General features: G+C 36.4%; 1 protein-coding gene and 1 long non-coding RNA gene across 2 annotated transcripts in view; both read right to left on the bottom strand.

Moving 5' to 3' along the window:
• Positions 1–3,925: 3,925 nt before the first annotated feature.
• Positions 3,926–5,075, bottom strand: LOC105437185. The gene is made up of 3 exons (XR_970518.1): positions 5,001–5,075; positions 4,590–4,661; positions 3,926–4,069 (listed from the first exon to the last, which is right to left on the bottom strand). It is a non-coding gene; the product is annotated as an uncharacterized LOC105437185 (long non-coding RNA).
• Positions 5,076–16,756: 11,681 nt separating this feature from the next.
• LOC115920197 (HEAT repeat-containing protein 6-like) overlaps positions 16,757–20,413 on the bottom strand; it is a 43,889-nt gene continuing 40,232 nt past the window's right edge. Inside the window, exon 8 of the mRNA XM_030975381.1 lies at positions 16,757–17,512. Coding sequence (XP_030831241.1) covers positions 17,328–17,512 — 185 coding nt within the window. The 3' untranslated portion in view covers positions 16,757–17,327. The remainder of the gene's footprint in view (positions 17,513–20,413) is intronic.

Below are 20,413 nucleotides of genomic sequence, written 5' to 3'. Positions count from 1 at the left end.
TCTAGCATCTAGCATCTGCAAGGTTCTGGAATCATCAAAATGATAAGAAATTTGGCCCATTCTTCGTAAAGTTACAAGCAGTATACACAGAAAGATGTATATGGGACTACCCTATATCTCTCACAGACCATGAGAGAAACAAATTTACTTAATATATGAATTAGTAGGCAGTTTCCCGGCAAATTTTTTATCATCATGTATTAGTCAAAACATATTCTTTCACATGATTGGTAATGAGAGCTTCCATTTCATTTTTTGAATTTGGGGCGTTTCCAAAACTGGTCTATACCTTTAATGTTTTTGATATATTCACTCAGTGTGAATGACGACAGTGAGAGTCAACAAATGACCCATATTAAGCTAAAGGGTAATCAACGGAATTTCCCCCACTATAAATGTGTACTTCCTGTAAAAGCAATATATCTTCCATACAAGTATATATATATATCAGTTCAGTTAAGTTCGTTTATGCATTCATTATCATAAAAAATACAGCAAAAGCAAATGAACATACAGGTACAAGTATTATATACATACTAAGGCAAAGAATGTTCAGTTTATACAATGACTTCGAATGAAATAGGAGAACAAAGCAAAAGCCAATGGTGGCCTTGTTTATATTATATATATATATATATATTATTATTATTATTTTATTTGGCAAATCAAGTCACATAAATACAACAATATAACAAACATGAATTGAGATTTTTAAAAAATCAATAATAATAATAATAATAATAATAATAATAATAGCCTAATAGTCCACTCCAAATTTTATTAAACCGAAACGGAAATTCTTTTTGCCCTATTGATCGAGAGCCCGGCAGCCACTGAGCAGCGCCAGATCGACGTTGCATATATAAATATTGCAATAGCAGGTGCATCTGGTCGAGCTGCCCGGGTATGGAAAAAGTTAACCAAATAACTGTGATCCGCAGACCTTCCTCCCCACATATACAACCTTTCATTGACCTTTCATATGTATAATAGAGAAACAAACAAGATTTTGGTTACATCCGAAATAGCTGTAATAACCGTGATGATGAATTATAAAGGGCAAAGATATCCACTCAGACAGTGCTCTCCATCATCCCAATTTTAACATTTTTGTCATTTTGTGCATTGCTCCAATGATAATTCCTACTATTACAATTGAAATATTTGTCAGAAACCCAAACTAATACAATAAAAATACCTTTCAGCAATGAAACAACACATACTCGACTTCAATTTGGATAAGTGAAAAACAATTCTCATAGTTTATTCAGGATTGGGGGGACAAGGTCATGTACATGAAGTACCTGTAATGCGGCACACGAGTGGACCAGCTGCAACCTTGATGCTATACAAAGCAAGGATATCTCTAGGATCCACCAGTATGTTTTGGTATATGGAGAAGACCAGATAGGAAACAGCATACAGGATAGTGAGGATTGTTAGCTTCACAGAACCATGTACGCTCATACGGGCTCTACATAAAGTCAAAGGCAATGATATATTGTCATAGATTATTCAGAATGACGACCTGGGACCTGTTTCACAAAGCCTCTTTTCAGTGACAAATGACAAGAATCAGTGACAAATGACAAGAATCAGTGACAAATCTGCCGATAACCAATCAGAAGCAAGGATTTCACTAGCTTATAGACTATCATCTGTCACTGATGACAAGTTTTGTGAAATGAGGCCCTGATGTAATGAATTATTCATACAGTTAGTATATACAAGAAAATATAAAACAAGAAGAAAGACAAAATAAAACCAGATAGGCGTAGGTAACAGCATACAGGATAGTGAGGATTGTTAGCTTCACAGAACCATGTACGCTCATACGGGCTCTACATAAAGTCAAAGGCAATGATATATTGTCATAGATTATTCAGAATGACGACCTGGGACCTGTTTCACAAAGCCTCTTTTCAGTGACAAATGACAAGAATCAGTGACAAATGACAAGAACCAGTGACAAATCTGCCGATAACCAATCAGAAGCAAGGATTTCACTAGCTTATAGACTATCATTTGTCACTGATGACAAGTTTTGTGAAATGAGGCCCTGATGTAATGAATTATTCATACAGCTAGTATATACAAGAAAATATAAAACAAGAAGAAAGACAAAATAAAACCAGATAGGCGTAGGTAACAGCATACAGGATAGTGAGGATTGTTAGCTTCACAGAACCATGTACGCTCATACGGGCTCTACATAAAGGCAAAGGAAATGTCCCCATTAAAAACCTGAACCCCATCCTATAAATCGTTGCAATTGATTGCAATTTTTTTGCGATTAATATCGATCCCAACTATGTACATCAAAGATAGGGGACTGCAAATTTGCCATTGATTAGAAGATTTGCTATTGATTAAAATCAATCGCAACTCTTTATAAGACAGGCCCAGAATTATGAATAAATAACTGTTTCTCACCTATTTTGTACCTTAATATGAAGCATAATAAATAATAATATATATTTTTTTTTTTGCAGATGTTTCTGCATTTATTGATAAATCAAATATAAAACATTCAAATAACAATAATAGTATATTATATAATTGATTTACATAAAGAGTGACAACTTAAATACACACAAATAGAAAATGCATAATTGAAAGCTTGAAAGTATCAAGGTAAGTAAAATAATCAAGCTAAATGCAGAGGCCAACTATCATAAGCAAGAATGCTTATGATGGCTTTTTATATAGCGTGCATGTCCGCCACGCCGTGACGCTCCTGGTGCTGCCCGGTTATTACAATGACATGTATTACAACAACAAAAATCTCTACATGGAAGTTTTGGTTATAAGAACCCACCTGGTAATTGTGTAGCCCTTAGAGACCAACAAGAGAAGAGCTAGGAATATCACACTTGATAGGCCATACAAGATATCAGCTGAAAAGGAGAAGGTAGAAAGTTTAAGTTCAATGATGTATTTCCTCATACAATCCTCAGACGTTTTTTTATCATATTATTTTATCATCAGATAAAGCTTGAAACAGACATAATACTCCTCATTTTTAATCAAATTTATCCAAATAAATATTTACAGAAGAAAATACTAAATAGTTCTGCATGTGAATGAAATGAAATGAACCTTATAAGGTTTAGAAGGGATAATTTGATACAATTAAATTCAATCCAATTTTATTTCTGTTTACAACAAAACATTACAAATCAATTATAATCATTTACATCATATTGGTAACAGAGGGGTCCACTAGAAGTCAATAGGGAATTTTAGATTTACACGATGAGAGCGTGGACTGCCGCGTGTGGCATTGTGTTAAGGCACTGAGCCGTGCCTTAAAAGGACGTCACATTACCTTAAAAGGATGTCACACGTGGTGGTCCTTGTTCTCGTCGTGTACATCTAAAAGTCCCTAATGCTTAAAATGTAGACCCCTCAAATGATATTTAGGAATAATGTGTAATTAAATTAACAAATTTGTGACTACCGTGAAAAAGGAACTACAAATAGGGGGAAAAAAAGGGGGATGCAACAAAGACGAGAAGGGGAAAATAAACTACTTTACATGACAAAGATAGGAGAATACGGTCACAATACAAAGAGTAGACAATAATGCCCCCAAAAAGGTGAGGGATCGGGGGCCAGAAATTAATACAAAAGGATGAGCTGCATGTGGGGTTAAGAAGAAGATGAGGAAGGAGAAATGCCCATTAGAGAAGAGATATGCTTGAGAAGGCACAATTTAATATATCAAATTACATTTTTAGTCAGCAAGTGGAGCAATGACCTTGTTTCAAAAAAAGAAAAGGAGAAGAAGAAAAAGGTTTTAAAAGGAAAAAAAAACAGGCGTTCTTAAAAATATTAATCGATGGAACATTTTTGGCCTTGTTAAACAGGCTGTGTTAAGTACATCAAATCTGTATAATTCTACTCATCAATGCCTTACCGGTATTGCTCATCCATGGTACACCTACTCCATTGATTGCAAACTGACCAAGGGCTGTGCAGTGTAGAAATAGAGAAGCCAGCTGGAGACTCAGACTTAGATAGAACAGTCGGTATGTCACATGAAGGAGGTGCTTCCTGGAAAGTGTTACTGCAAGGCAAGGAGAATCGAAATTATTAAAATTTACCTCATTCATTCATATTTTTTTTACTTTCAAATTATTTCAGCTTGAGTATTCTTCCTTTATTCCATGTGCATGTAAAACTGCAATAGATTGTTGATCTTTGTCTTGTCTCAAAATGAAATGTTGATCCTTTATCTACATGTAATTTCCTTCAATTTTTTTCTTCAATAATACAAACTGGATGGTCAAACACTGGATGGTCACAAACTAGATGGTCAAAAACAAAATATATGAATCTGCAAAATAATGACACAGGACAACCTGTGGCACACAAAACAATCACTCATCAACTTAATTACCCCATCGCATCAGGGGATCAACAGGGTGGTTCCTCTATGAAGCTTATGGGAATTAGAGTAATCACTAGTCATAGGGTAAAGAAACTGGTACTGATATTCACCAAAATACAATAGCCTCTATGAAGAAATGGATATTGTAATTTACAATTTGTAAACGGACAAAGAATTAGAATCACACGTTGCATACCATGGTTGAGGGTTGCTATAAGAAGTATTCCAAGATATGAAAAGAAGAATCCAACATCAGTCCCCATTAAATCTGGAAGAAAGAAAACAAATTGCCAATAAACAAATAAATGATCATCAAAGTATAGTTCTACACAAATGTATGAGGAATTATAAATGCATGTATTGCACTGGATATGCAACTTATTACTTTTGTTTTCTTAAATCTTCATGCATTACAAAAGGATAGACATTGCAATTAATTGGCCCCTTCACACAATATCTTCTGATTACATTTCAGCAAATAAAAAAGCTACATTTTAAACAAACATTAGACCCTGTATTATTGTTTTTTTCTTTTCTTTTCTTTGTTTGAAACGCATTCACAGGAGTTTTATAGAATAATACCTTTCAACTACCAAGAATTGCTTACATCTTTGGTCGTAAGAAAATTCACATTCTGAGGGCTTAAGTCCATTAGTCATATGAAGTCTGTAGGTCACGTTCCAGATTCCAGCTTTCTCCGAGCCATGACAGTTTGCAAGCTGGAAGAAGTATCGACGTGGCTTCTCGTTCGAAGAGAAATCTTTGTATCCCTTGCAGAGAAGCCACTGTATTACATTGAGATCAAGAAATTTAAAGCAATTATTTTTATTTAAGAAATAGGTCAAAGTGAGTACTGATCTGTAAATCTTAACTACATTTTAATCTGAGCAAATAGGTTTGATAGTTCATTATTTGTTTACTTATTTAAGCTGTTGTTGACATAGTAAAAACATACAAGACTATCAATTTAATACTGGGATTGCAGAGATTAGAACATTTGGATTATAAATCCATTGTATGCAATAAAAATGAAAATAAGAAGAAGAAAAGGAAGAAGAAGAAGAAGGAGAAGACGAAGGAGAAGAAAGAAGAAGGAAAGGAAAAAGAAGAAGGAGAAGACGAAGAAGAAGTTACATTTTTATATCAATAACAGTCAAACCTGTCTTAGTGGCCACCTCTCTATAAAGGCCATCTGTCTGTAATGGTCTTTTTTTTCCATTTGATTTAGAGTAGGGCACAGGATCTAGGCATAACTGTTTTTTAATGAATCTTGAAAAGTGGGGTATCATGGTTATACATTGGAACCCTTGTCTGGTATCAATATTCAATCACATTGTCCCTCTGATAGGACTGAGCAGTTAGTTCCCTTTATTAACCTTAAACGATATCTCCGTAAGCATCATCAACATAGTTACAGAAAATTAATCTCAAAAAGATTTTATTCTGCATGAAAAACAATGTTAGATCTGCTATCTGATGAAGATGCGGAAGTATTACATCACTTGACTTGACTATAGAAAAAATGAAGCTTGATTTATAATCTAGCCTGAATTCAACTAACTGTACATTCAGACTAAGTCAGTGGTTTAAATTTTACATCACTCTATTGAAAAATATAAAGTTGCAATGCTGATTTTTCTTTTCTTTTTACCTGGCTACTATAAGATGAAGATGTTGAAGTATATATGTTGTAACTTTTGGGAAAATATCATTCAATTTGATAGATTGTTCTTTTTTAATAATAGGTAGTTTGAAATGAAGATGTTGAATTATAACATCAGCATTAACAAATAATGAATTTGTATTGATATCTTGGCTTATTTTTAACTGACTGCTATCAGATGAAGATGTTGAGTTGTCAAGTAACTATTGCAAAATACAAAATTTAATCCATCCTTTGGCATATAATTAACCTACAAAAATTCTAAATCTCTCCATGAAAGTGGAAAATAAATGATTGATGTGATAATCTAGCTGATATCTTTTGCTTGTGCGTTTGTTTGTAGTAAGCTGCTGTTATCAGGTGTAGATGTTGAAGTATTGAATCACTATCGGAGAAAAAAAGGACAACTTTCAAATCTACTAGTTTGGGTTGTATTTAACAAGCTTCTAATTAGATTGAGTATAATGTTGTTTTAGATAAAGCAAAGAACCAAGTTCTTGTAATTCAATTCATATTCATATAAAGTAGCTGCTATCGGATGAAGACATGAACCTATTATCATAATAAACAGCCAAAATGCAGTTTGATTTAATGATTTGAAAAATGGGTATTTAATGTTTTCCATCCCCTTTTAAATGGTCTTCAATACTCACTTTTTCTTTTGATTTCCAAGTCACCTTGCATTGATTTGCTGTCTCTGTGAGATTGACCTTAAAGCTGAGGTCAGTGATTTTAGAAAGCTTTTCAGAGCAAGTCTGAAGAAGAAAAAAAATCAAAAATCAAAAATGTAAGAATTGATCAATATTGTATTCAATTGAATTTTATTTGTAAGCTGCTTTTACAAAAACTGTGTCAATGATGTAAGCAGTTTAATTGCCCAAACTGAATATGATTTGTAATTTTTTTCTGATATACTTTTCTTTCTTCTTGAAATTCAAGGTAGGCTCATAAAGTGTGAAATATAATGATCATCAATTCTATCATAAAGAAGTAAAGAACAACAAAACACTAACCATGATTGCTAATGTATTTATTAAATACTACTTGTGATTCATGTATCAACTTTGTAACATTGCAAAGATTAAAATATAAGGTCCACACAACCAATAAAATATGAATATTCATTAATCAACAAGACAAAACTTGCTTAAAATTGTCTTTTGTTTCTCTTTTAGACAATTTTACGAGGCAAACTTACCAAACTTTCCTCGTTTTTTCTGACAAAAGGCCATTGATTGACAGAGTCATCAAACATTGCTAGCTCATAGCCATGAAGATTCTGTGAGGTAAGAGAAAAATTATTTAAATTATGAAGGGCCAACTTAGGCTACTGTCAGTCTCCAACTCATGATCTACTGGTATGAAGTTTGGGAGTTTAGCAACTTTATTTCTGAAATGCATCAACATCATTTACATGTAGCACTTTCATATTACATACCTAAACATGCAATTTAAGCATGTTATCAACAAATAGTCAACTAAATAATTACATGCAAGTCTACCAATATCAGTACAAGCTTTTGAGGTATCAATTATCTCAATACAGTATATATGCCATGTGGCAATGATTATTAGAAAGGGCTACTTACAGAAGGGAAGAAAAACTTGAATTGCAGGAAGTTAACATTGTCAGTTCCATATGCAAATGACTCCAGGAAAACAGTATTCTGGGATGAATAAGAACAAAAAAATGACAAAAGACATTTTGACATCTTGATAAACACCTGTGTAACTGTTGTTCTAGATTCAGATAATATACATTTCTAACATTATATAGTCTAGATCTATGTCTAAATATAGACCTAGAATCAAGTTCTAGATCTATTGCTTCAGGAAATGTTAGAGTCAAAGTGAAATTTCAACAACAAAGATTTAACATTTTCTACCATCCTAGATATTGAGTCTAGACTAGGTCTACATGGTCTAGGGTCATCCCAGAACTTTAACGTTTGACTATTGATCTAGATCTATATAGACCTAGATCTATGTCTAGATTTTAAATAGACTGGATCTAATGATGATATTAAAACTAAGAGAAAGTGAAGAGGTTTGAGTTTTATAACACCCATCCAAGCTACATCCAATTTGTTAGGGATCTGCTATTTTCCAAATTCTAGGTCACTATCTGGCCCATAAATAAAACTTTAAAAAGCTTTTTCATTAAAAGTAATAAAACGTTTAAGATTTAAAAATTTCATTAAGCTTGGCCTGGCTCTGGGACTGGGGCAGGGACTTCATTCATTAATCATTGTCTTCTATTAAGTATTATCATCTTCATCATCATCAATCTCTGCATTATTTATCATATAGAGTCTAGATCTACCATTATCAACTCATCACCATCATTATTGTCACTGTCACAATCATCCTCACCATCACCCCCACTGCACTAGGCCTACCATCATCATCATCATCATCATCATCATCATCATCATCATCAGACATCACCATCACCCATCAAGCTGTGTATCATCAGAGTTCAGACATCAGTGAATGTCATCAGTCACCATCCTCAATCTTTATCTAGTCTAGGCCTAACAAGTAACAGTAACATTTACTATTTAGTGACACACTGAGCCGTCTTTAAACTATTATTACTAACTGAGTATAAGTGATAGAAACTTAACAAAGTGATACTAGATTATCATCTAGGCCTAGTACTAGTGAGAGACAGAGAGAAGAGTAGGTGAAGAGAGCTTGCAGTGGCCAGTGCAGTGAAGCCTTATTCAAGGCCAGCTGAAGACTAGACCACAGGCTAGGCACATTGGACAGGCACGCACAGCGCAGCGCAGGCGACACGTCGGATGGGGTCCGCTAAAATTACCTGCCAGGGTAGTGTCTAACTTTATTGGCTTTTTCTGGTCTAGTTACCTTGTAATTGTTGATGGAACCCTCTCGTATTTTTCCTTCCGACTTTTTGATGCCCAAAATACAAAGAAAAAGGAGCAAAGACATCATTAGTCACTCAGATTCGCGACATAAATCTGACAAAAAGACGTCCAGACTTCAACACAGATCTTGTCAACTATGCAAATTATATATACGCGTACTTTTAATCAGATCATGCATATGCATGATGCGTGAGGTTTTAGCTATTATGACGTAACAACAAATACAAAATCTGTGTATTTTTTCTTACGAATGATAACATTTAAAGTCATTTCACATGCATGGCCGGATCTGGTTTCTTACCAGCTCGACCTTATGCATTTTAGTCAGACAACTAACCCTCGATGTCTTCCTGACACTATTCCTAATATTTAACCATACCAGGCTTTAATATGTGCCATTGATACGATGAGAGTTTAACTTACATACTTTCCTAAGTTAAAGTTTGAAGATGTTAAAACAACTAATTGATTCTTATATGCAGAGTGATTTGATACACAAATCTTGATAGATTGGTGACCTGAGCTGCGCGCTGTAAAATATTTTCTACCGAAAAGCCATGAAGAAAACTGAGATTCTGTGATAAGATATTGATGCTACCAACACTTATCGTACATGCCCCAAGGAAATCAAAATAAAGCGAGGGGTATTATTTAGTTCCATTGCCACCCGCAGCCCAAGCAATGTTGCTCAGATGACATGAAATGCTCATTCAAGGACAAGCAATAGCGCAGCTACGGGGGGGGGGTGCATGGGTTACCATGCCCCCCCCCTCTCCCCCTCGATTGAATGTTAATCAATAGATGAAGGAGGAAAATTGAGAGAAGCAATCTGAGCGGAAAAGAAAACTTTCGTGAGAGACGAACTGTCGCCCCAAATCGTTTACTTTCTGTGTGGCCTTGTTATACAGTGCGTCAGCCCAGAAAAAAACGAAACCGAGAATTATCGATGTTTCATCATAATTTAATCATATTTATAAGTAAAAAATGACACATATTTGTAAAGCTTATATCCTCCTCTTTCATTTGCTGCAACTCATATGACGCATATTTCACGCATGAGTGATTGAGATGATTTTGAAGAGAGGAAACCAAAAAGTCATTTGGCGGATGGTATCTGAATTTCAAAGAATAAATCACATTTCTAGAAAGTTGTGTTTCTGCCCTTTCATATGACACCTCAGTCAGGACAAATGAGCTAGGAATAACAAAGTTCTGTTTGTTTAAAGTAGTGCCTGCATTTCATAATTTTATTGAACGAATTCTTTTTCACTGGCTGCCTGCCGGAGCAACAAGCAGAATCGACAAAAGACTTAACTCCTTTTCGTTGACAATCAGCAATGCATTAAGTCTTTCGTCTACGGCTGATTGTCAACGAAACGGAGTTAAGTCTTTTGTCAATTCTGTTTGTTGCTCCGGTAGGCAGCCAGTGAAAACAAATTCGTTTGATAAAATTATGGAAAATGTGGCTGCACTTTTCTACCTTTTATTTCCTTTATCTATTATTTTCTACAGCTAGTAGCTTGACTTTAAAACTGACATTATAACGATCATTATTGTTCTTTGAAATATTAAATTAATAATATCAATAACCAGACGTGTACGCAGGGGGGTGAACCCCCCCCCCCCCCTTTGCCTTTTTTATGTGTGTGCTTTTGAGTAACCCCCTCTCCCCCTTTGTTTTTGTTTTAATTAAAAAAATAAAAATAATAATGGTAATGAGTGACCCTAAAAAGCTGACCTTACCCCCCCCCCCCCCCCCAAACGAAACGAAATATCGATCGAAATTTATGGGACCCCCCAACAAAATATGTCCTCTTACCCCCCCCCCCAAACGAAACGAAATATCGATCGAAATTTATGGGACCCCCCAACAAAATATGTCCTCTTACCCCCCCCCCCCCCCCCCCCCCCTCCTATCAGGCTAGTATTATTTTGTTGAAAACGAGTCATTAAAGTCTTATTTGATAGAACTTTTGAACAAGATGGAAACTAACGGGGAAATGCGATCGTACAAACACGGCCATTAAGATGACACGGAATGCTTCAAGGAAGAAAAAAAGGCGGGATAGATAACAAAACAAAAAATATCGTGACACATTACACGAACAAGCAAATGTGTTTTGGCACGCGGAATCGAAATCAACCGCCGCGGTGAATTTCCACGATCAAAAGATTGGGTCGGGGACAGTACCCGAAACAGAAGACGACGTATGGGATTTTAGAGGATTTGTGTGACTTGGGTTTTAGCGCGGTCCGCTGGGAAAACATCAAGACAAGGACAGCATTTTGGTCGGCTTAATCAGATCCGATGTCATTCTTGACAAATCCTTGCATTCCGATCGAGATTGTTTTGCATTGATGTTTCTATTTCGTTGATCCTACGCGGAAATGATTTCTAGCCCGTATTCCCCTCTGTTTGGTGTTTTTTTTCCTCTTTTTTTTTTGGGGGGGGGGGGGGGGAGGGGGCAGTTACTATTTAATGCAACCCATAAAACAAAAAAGGGAGCCCCATGCATCCGATCCTCGCAAAGTGTGTTGTATGAATTAGATTATTACATAAGGGTCATCCAATCTTGTATTAGGGTCAATAATCATCAAATAGTATTTTAAAACTTCATGAACGATTTTAAAGTACTATAAGATTTTTCTGGAAATTTTCCGCTCTAATGCCATCGACCTTGCTCTAAATAAACGAACGCATTAAGCATCATTTATGATGGAGACAAAGGAGATTAAGAAAAGTGTGAAAAAGGCATATGACCGAGTTGTACTAATGAGGTTTAAAAAAGCAATTACGTGTTATAAATATTTGAAATAAAAAGGCATGTTTCTACACAATTATAATGTGGTTCATTTTGATGTTTTATTTAGAAAACAATGAATAAATGGAAAAGATATACATGTGACATTTAATAACTCATAAACAATAGAAGTGATATATATTTAAAAGAGGCACATTGAAACAGGCGCGGATCCAGGATTTCTTAGGGGAGGGGGCCCAACTTTTTTTTTTTTTTTGCTCCCGAAAATTTGAAAATCGCGCCGACCGAAAAGTCGCTCAGTGGGGGGGGGGGTAGTGAGCACATTTTTTTTTTTTTGATCCTCAATTTTTTTTTATTTATTTTTTTTTTATTTTTTTTTTTTTTTGCTCCCGAAAATTTGAAAAACGCGCCGACCGAAAAGTCGCTCAGTGGGGGGGGGGGGGGGGGGGGGGGGGGGGGGGGGGGGGGGGGGGGGGGGGGGTAGTGAGCGCATTTTTTTTTTTTGATCCTCAAAAAAATTTCAATTTGCACCCCCCCCTTGAGCGCCAGGGGGGGGGCCCAACCCCCAAAAAAGGTAAAAATCACGTGATTTTACATGATTTTTTTCTCAAGGGGGGGGGGCCCGGGCCCCCCGGGCCCCCCCCCCCCCCCTGGATCCGCCACTGCATTGAAAAGCAGTATTTGTATGCTAAAGTATAAGTCCCTCTTGTGAAATAAAATTGTGTCAACTATTAAATTGGTCAAGTATTATACCTAATAACCAACTTTATACCTATTCGCTCGCTTTCTTCGCTCTTCAACCATCACAAGCAGGTGTTTTGCCCATACATTCGTTGACATCCATTGGCACATTGCCTTAGCACCTCTCCTCCCCCACCCCACCTCCGATATGTTACCATGCCGACCCCTCCCCCCCCCCCCCCTCCCCTCCATCATCCTGGATTGAGTAAACGGGATTCATGAAACCACATCATTTTCTTAAACAAAAACGAATAAATATTAGGTCTGTAATGAAAATTGCGTTTCCATCACAAAATCACATAGTACGCCCCTGTTCACACACCCCCCCCCCCCCTCTTCCCCCATCTTCCCGGCCCTATACATTTCAATCTCGATCTAAAGAACAGTAAAGATATTTGCTAATTAAAAGATTCTTCATATTTTATGCTAGTGATTGATGTTTAGTGACTTCTATAATTTACCGATGACTTTTTATTCTATCGCGTTAAAAAAAAAACCTAAATGAACAAACTGTTTCCTATCTTGGCCATCGTGCTTGAAGAGAATGATATTTTGCCATCATGGATCCTTCCTTTATTCGTTTTTTCTTCTGTTTCCGGTTTTTGATTCCTTCTTTTTCCCCTGCTCAATTCCCTCTCCTTTTCTTTTTCTCTTTCCTTTCGCTTTCTATCCATTTGCGTCTATTTTCATCCATCTCCATCTTCAATATACCGCATCCAGCGACAAGACGAATGAGAAAACTTGAGCACCAAGAAATACGACTCCTTAGTTAAGGATTGACGAAATCATGGATATGAATTTCCGAGCCCCATTTAAAACACCCCAGCGATTTCAGCAAATCCTAGGACCGGGTTTGTCTCTAAGCTCGATATAGTAAGGAGAGAAGAAAGGCCGGTCTAATGAGTATAATGCCCACATGACGTCAGTTGAGGGATATGGGATTGGGATGATCATGAGGGGGTATTATAAAGAGGGAGAAAATGATGAGGGATATGACATCTTTCCTGGCGTGATGATCAATATACGGTGGAGGGAAGTTTGGCGTTGTTTCGTCTCTTCTCGTCATGGATCTATTGGGATTCTGATACGGGGGTGTGGTGATGAGGGAGGGGGGGTGCCTGGGATAGTGGTGTGTAGAGGGGTTCGTAGTGAGTCGTGTGGGTCTTGGTGCCTTCATTCAGAGTGCACGCTTGTTTGTTCTCTTTCCCTTTCTACCCCCCTCTCCTCTCTCTCTCTCTCTTTCTCTCTCTCCCCCTCCCTCCCCTCTCTCTCTTCTTATCTCCCTTGCATCTTATCCAGACCCTAGATAAACTAACCAATATTATTTTTTGTTTATAAAGTTACTGTATTTGATATAATGTGATGAGATATAATAAAACAAATCTTTCTTATATTGTTCCCCCAATGATCGCAGTGGGAGATAGATGTGGAGAGACGTGAGATGGGGGAGATGCGATAAATAAATTCTTGCTGCCACTTGTTCTCTCACCCCTTCTCTATACTGCATTTCTCTTTCTCCCCCATTATCTCTCACCCTCTCTCCCTCTCTCTCTCTCTCTCTCCCTCTTTCTCTGTATCTGTTGATCTTCTTCTTCTTCTCCGCATTATTATTTTTTCTCTTGTTTTTGTATTACAATTATCATTATCAATTTCCTTCTTCTTCTTCTTCATCTTCTTCATCGTCGACTACCCATTACTTTAATTCTCTTTACTAGCTATTCTTGCACGTTTTCCTTCTGGATCAAAATGAAATATGTGTTTTTCCTGACGTCAGCTTTACGACCTGGGGAGTGCATGACTGGGGCAAAGCATGGATTCAAGTTCAAGGCTACGTGACATTGGCCATTTGATAATCAATAGTATGGATTCACACCCACTTTTCTCCTTCCTTCCTATCACTTTTCCTTCGCAAATTATCCTTCTGAGCGTAACATACCATATTCCCGTTTTTTCTGCTCCTAACACAATTAATCCACCGAACCGACTCCAAATCGACATGTGCCCATCTTAGAATTTTGGGATTGGGAGGAGGGGGGGGGGGTGTTATGCCCCTCTCTTTGCCTCCTCTAGAACCGCTACTGAATGTCGGGGTGACTGGGGTCTTAAATACTTCCTCCTGATACAGTTCTCCTCTTTGGTGCACTAATTATCTTTTGTATTTATAATTATGTGTTCCCTTCAAAATTGGCCTCTCTCAATGCCTGTAGCTTTCAATTTTTTTTCTTCTAATGATCGCAAATGAAAAGTATCCTACATGCAAATTTCTCTCCCTTCTTGACTCTTTTTCTCTATCAATTTATTCCTCTTTACCACCCCCCCCCCGCTCTTCACTCTCTATCTCCCTATCTCTCCCTATCCCTCTCACTCTCTATCTCCATAAACTATCTCTCTCTCTCGCTCTCTTAGCCCATGTGTGTCCATCTATCTGTCTGTCTGTTATTGTCTCTTTCGCATTGTCTCTCTTTCCCATAACTTAGTTACCTAAGGTACTTGGAAATATCACATGCTCATTAAAAACAAATGGATAATAATACAGTCACGTTTATTTTATTCGTTTGATAAATTCAATTTATAATAAAGAAAATCTGCAGCACTCTTCAACTAAATAGGTTATGAAAATCTATTGACATTATACACCTCTTGGAGGATGTACTTAGATATTCTACAGAAACTAACGTCACATTTCTGAATTATGACAAATAACGTTCTTATACCAACAAATTTAAACAAAACCTAATTAAATGCATCGTTTGCTGATGATAAATCGGTATCCTTGTACTGAGAAGAGTAATTGAAATATATATTCAGTTTAGTTAATGGACTTGAACTTCAGAATTTGGACCTAAATTTGACAGCCCCCGCTTTTCACAAGGGTGATGACTGAAGTATGACAAAGGCATTATTGCATAAATCAGTTCATTTTGAGATCCTGTGTACTGGTGGTCAATATTTTTACTAGATTTTAGAAATTTACAAATTAATTGTCTAGATGTACTAGTATCAATTAGATTACATATTCCCCTACAACGACTTAGAATTAAATTAATACATTCGAAAATCAAGACGAAATCGGACGATTTGTTACCTTTGATTTGTGGTTTATTAGCTTGATCATCTAACAACACGTCATCTCTTGGAATTAACATATTCCCTTGGAATTTAAATATTCCCTTGGAATTAACATATTCCAATCCAATAATTTGCATATTCATAACAGTATAGCTGAGTTCCAAGCAATCTTTTTGTTTACACTTTGCCACATCAACTGAAGAAATTGTACCTCCAAAAATAACACACATCAAAGCTAACACACTGGACGGAACAAGTAGATCATAAATTCGACATGCTCACATTAGTATCCTGAAATAACATTGCTTTACACCATTTACCCTTAAGATATGTTTTTAATTTGATATAACACACATTTCCCAAAGACTTCAGCCCAATTTATCTCAGGCTCTGTGTTTGACATGTTAAGTACATGCATAGTGGCAAAGAATCATTTGGTCACTTCTTTTAAATTTCAGAGCTTAGTCTTTCACATTCCCTCAAACTTAAGACACAAATCTACAACCCTCTGATAGATAATTTAAATAGTACACAACCAGAGGCTTTCCAGATACCCATGCTATAAAATGAATGAATTGAAATACTGCTTTCCGCACTTCACACAAACTTTCTCTTTTTACAGTATAGTTGAATGGAAAAATGGAGTAACACAAAAGAATAAGGAATACATAAAATTTTGGTTTCCACATACTGAATGCTGATTATTTTGTTTCGAAAACAGTATAAGTATCATCATCATCGCAACTTACATATTGATGTTGTGTGGCTTGCTCTTCTAGGCGCAGACACATATAAAGCGCAAATGCATGGAACAAAAATGTCAACATTGCATAGCAGCTGTTCCCTTACTAAGAAAGAAAGTTCTCACATCATTGCATGTAAATCATTATTGTAGTCTCAACAGACATGTAATAAATGAAAGAATGAGAAGTCTTTGATAGCACAAGGGGGGAGAGAGAGCAAGTGAGAGAGGGTTCTTTAACTCAAGAATTAATTAAAATTTAAATCACAATGTTAATCCATCTTTACCTTCATTTTAACAATAAAACAGTATAAGGAGTAGCAACAGTATAAGGAGTAGCAACAGAATAGAGGGTAGCAACAATACTACTGAATAAAGAGAGAGAGAGAGAGAGGGAGAGAGAGAGAGAGAGAGAGAGAGAGTGAGAGAGAAAGATGGGGAGAGGGGGAGAGGGGGAGAGAGGGAGAGAGGGGGAGAGAGGGAGAGAGGGGGAGAGAGGGAGAGAGAGGGAGAGAGGGAGAGAGAGAGGGATTGGGGAATAGTTTTTATTGTTTTAAGTACTGCACATAAGACATATATCAAAACACTGTCCTATGAAGTTAAGCTCATCAGGAACATAATCCATATTCCTAAGCCTTTCAGAGACATACACAATCATTTTAATCTTGCATTCGATATATTATAACCCAGAAGTCCTTGCACTTTTTAAACCCTTCTGTGCCGTAGTGGCAAATCCCATCCAAGAATGAGATGTGTTGAACTACGTGTTTGGACTAAAAATGGTTGATTATTTCCCATGAATAATGAATATATGTAACATCACTGTGAGCCTCCCCCCTCCCCCCTCAAATTCTAATTCTGGACCTATAAAATGTAATACTTTCAACACGGAGCCCATGATTTACAGACCCTCAAATGCTAATCCAGATCCCTAGTGCAAAGAGTAGTATTTCAACTATAAACAGGGTCACATCAAATGTAAAAGTGCCCATCAGAGGAAACACATCTTGCAAAATTAGTTTTGGAGACAGAGAGAACCAATTAAGATGGCAATGTAAACAGGGTTTCAATCCAGTGGAATCCCTCCTCCCGAACTCATGCTCTGGGGATCGGTGTCATCCAGCATCACCTCGGTCGTCATGGCAACAAAGACCTGTTGCAGCATCTCCAAAGCTTCTCTGGCTCCGGGCTCCAGACCTTGGATGTCTTCCAGCGTGCTGAGATGTTCCCTGACTGGAGCAACATCGTTCCCTGCAAAACAAATGGATCAAGGGTCAAGGGAAAGAATAAAATGTCTCTTTTCTCCTCTTTCATCTCATGAATATTTTAACACAACAACGTTATGATCTTGTCCCAGACGGCTTTTGATAAAGATTATACTGGCTTACAAACTTCATCTTGTTTAACTAACCAGGGGGTGTTTCACAAAGATCCTAAGTCGAACTTAACTCTAAGTTGGACTTAGAAATTATGGAGAGCTATTTGTAGCCTTAAATTAGAATAAATTGAACAGTGAAAATTCAAGTATTTTAGACTTTTTATAAATTCCACATCAAGAACATGAAATCTCCCATGATAATAGAAAATATGAATGATTTGAATCAACATTTTTGCCTTATAAAATAACTTTTACAAATATTTTCATAGATGCTAGCGGCTTTTTATAATTGTTAAGTCCAACTTAGAGATAACTTCAACTGAGGATCTTTGTGAAACACCCCCCTGGTTAGTTAAACAAGATGAAGTTTGTAAACCAGTATAATCTTTATCAAAAGCCGCCTGGGACACACAAGATCACAACGTCGTGGTGTTAAAATATTCATGAGATGAAATAGGAGAAAAGAGATAGAATAGAACAAGTACAAGACAGTTATAGCTTTCCTGCTATTTCAATAATAGATGAGAAGGGATACATAAACATGGCATGAACATCAGTACAAAATTGGACAACAAACAAGGGTGTTTATGTCGTGGCTGAATTTCCTTACATAAATCAGGAAATTCATCGAGGCTCTTGAAATCGGGACTTACAGGTACTGGTAAAAGATGATGGGATCAAGAAATAAATTCTCTTAACTTACCTCATTTTTTAAAGAAAATACCCTTTAAATGTTTGCACTGCATGAAACATCTTCAAGTTTTAAGGGTTAAGTGTAAATAATAATAATAATAATATTAAATTTTTATACAGCGCTTAATACAAATGCCCCTAAGCACTTTACAAATATACTATTACCCCGGTCATTGAATTCAGTGCTTGCCCGCACACACTATGTGCACAATCTCCACTCCCTGGGGAGCATTCCAGCCGGGCGTTACTTGACGCTCACAAGCTGTTTGACCAACAATGACGGCCGCATCCTACCAGGTACCCATTTGACACCTGGGTGGAGAGTAGCAAGTGCAGGTTAATACATTTATTTTTTAAGTCAGATTCACTATTTTATGACTTTCTCATAAATGAATTTGTGATTTTTTTTTTATGTGCCACCTGTTGATAACTTTAAAGATACTAATCACAATTATTCCTATTTACAACATATCAAACCATTCAAAACTACTTCTACAGTTAACAACTAAATTATTCATACCCTTACCAAGTTTTATAATTGTTCAAGTATGTGAAAAATTCATTTGTCCCTATGTATGTTTCTTGAGAATGTGACATATTAAAGCTTACATTTAAAGTATTCAACAAAGGCACTTAACTAATTCAGCCAGTGCACCTTTAATTTTGGAGTAACGAAGAAAAAAAGGGAAAAAAATATCAAGTTTTCAAGGGGTATGAATAATTCTGTTGTTTACTGTAATATAGACAGTTTGCGATTGCTTGACAAGTACCGTATTCAACCATATCTTTATTAAAGGTATTGGGTAACTTTGTCTCTGATTCTAAACAAAATCCTGGATTTAGCTCATGCTTCAATCATAATTATAAACCTGTAGGTCAGAAATGAATCCTATGAATTTTACAAGCCAATCGGATGTTTGATTATCAAGATATTTATGATTGGAATTTGAAATTTCAAAAACCGTTTCCCCAACGATTTTTTATAACACTACAGTCTACTGGGGAAAATGAGTATGGTAAAACCGGTCATGCAAAGATTTTTACTTTTTAAAGCACTTCATGATCATTTTGAAACGCAATTTTGTTAGGGCTTCAACATTACACCCTATCGCAGACACTGATAACACGTAGGGCCATGCATCTCAGATATGGCATTGTTAAACAATGCCTGTAATCAGATTCATTTACCTACAGTATCTAGACTGGATGGTGGTTATGATAATCATATTCTTCCCTCTCACAATAATAAATGAGAATCTTGTCAGGAGTCTTTACTTCGAATCCATGCATGGTTGATAGCGGATTGGAATCCAATCACAAAGTCAATGCATACAAATAAAGCCAAGGCTTAGACGATAATAAAGGATCAAAGATGAAGGATATACAGAAAGAATGCAAGATACAGAAAGAAGAAGGAGGAGAATTCCCCTTTACTGTGGAGCAAGACGAATCTAAGACGAATCTGTAGAACACTACTCAAACAAGCGTGAAATATAACTCAATAAATGAATCAAAAGTAATCCCAGATTTGAGATAGAAAGAGTTCCTCCCAGCCTGCATCCATCGATGAGAAAGTGTTTAACAGAGTATGAATTCTGAAGCTTTGCATTACCAGCACATCATCATGGATTTGATGAACTGATGTTTCTAGAGATTTTAGTCCAAATCCAAAAACAAATTATCATCGATTTCTGTTTTTCTCCTAAAGAATACCCTATCTCTCGGGGCACTTATCAAAATATATTATGGAGAGCATTATTATCATAAGTCGATCATCTAAAAAGAAATGACCATCCTGAGTCAAATATTTTGAGAGAGTGACATTTTAGTAATTTTGTGTGTTGAAACAAATGGGAAAGTTGTCAAGAATTACTGGTTTAGCGAATTTGAAGTGCCCACATATAGTGATTACGACTTTGAACAATTAATTACTTTCTTTCTTTCTCTTTGGGTGGTGATTTCATTCAAACTTTCCCCGTTTTGCTTCTATGATTTTACTGCTTTCATTTATAAGGTTTGATTTTTATTTAAAGCCCCTCTGCACTAGTTTTGCCAGGAGAGATTAGATCTCCCTGCATGGT

This window comes from Strongylocentrotus purpuratus, unplaced genomic scaffold, assembly GCF_000002235.5.
Source record: "Strongylocentrotus purpuratus isolate Spur 01 unplaced genomic scaffold, Spur_5.0 spur5_contig_867, whole genome shotgun sequence".
NCBI classification, from domain to species: Eukaryota; Metazoa; Echinodermata; class Echinoidea; order Camarodonta; family Strongylocentrotidae; genus Strongylocentrotus; species Strongylocentrotus purpuratus.
Note: the sequence above shows the minus strand (reverse complement) of the source record. Positions and strands in the feature narration are given on the sequence as shown.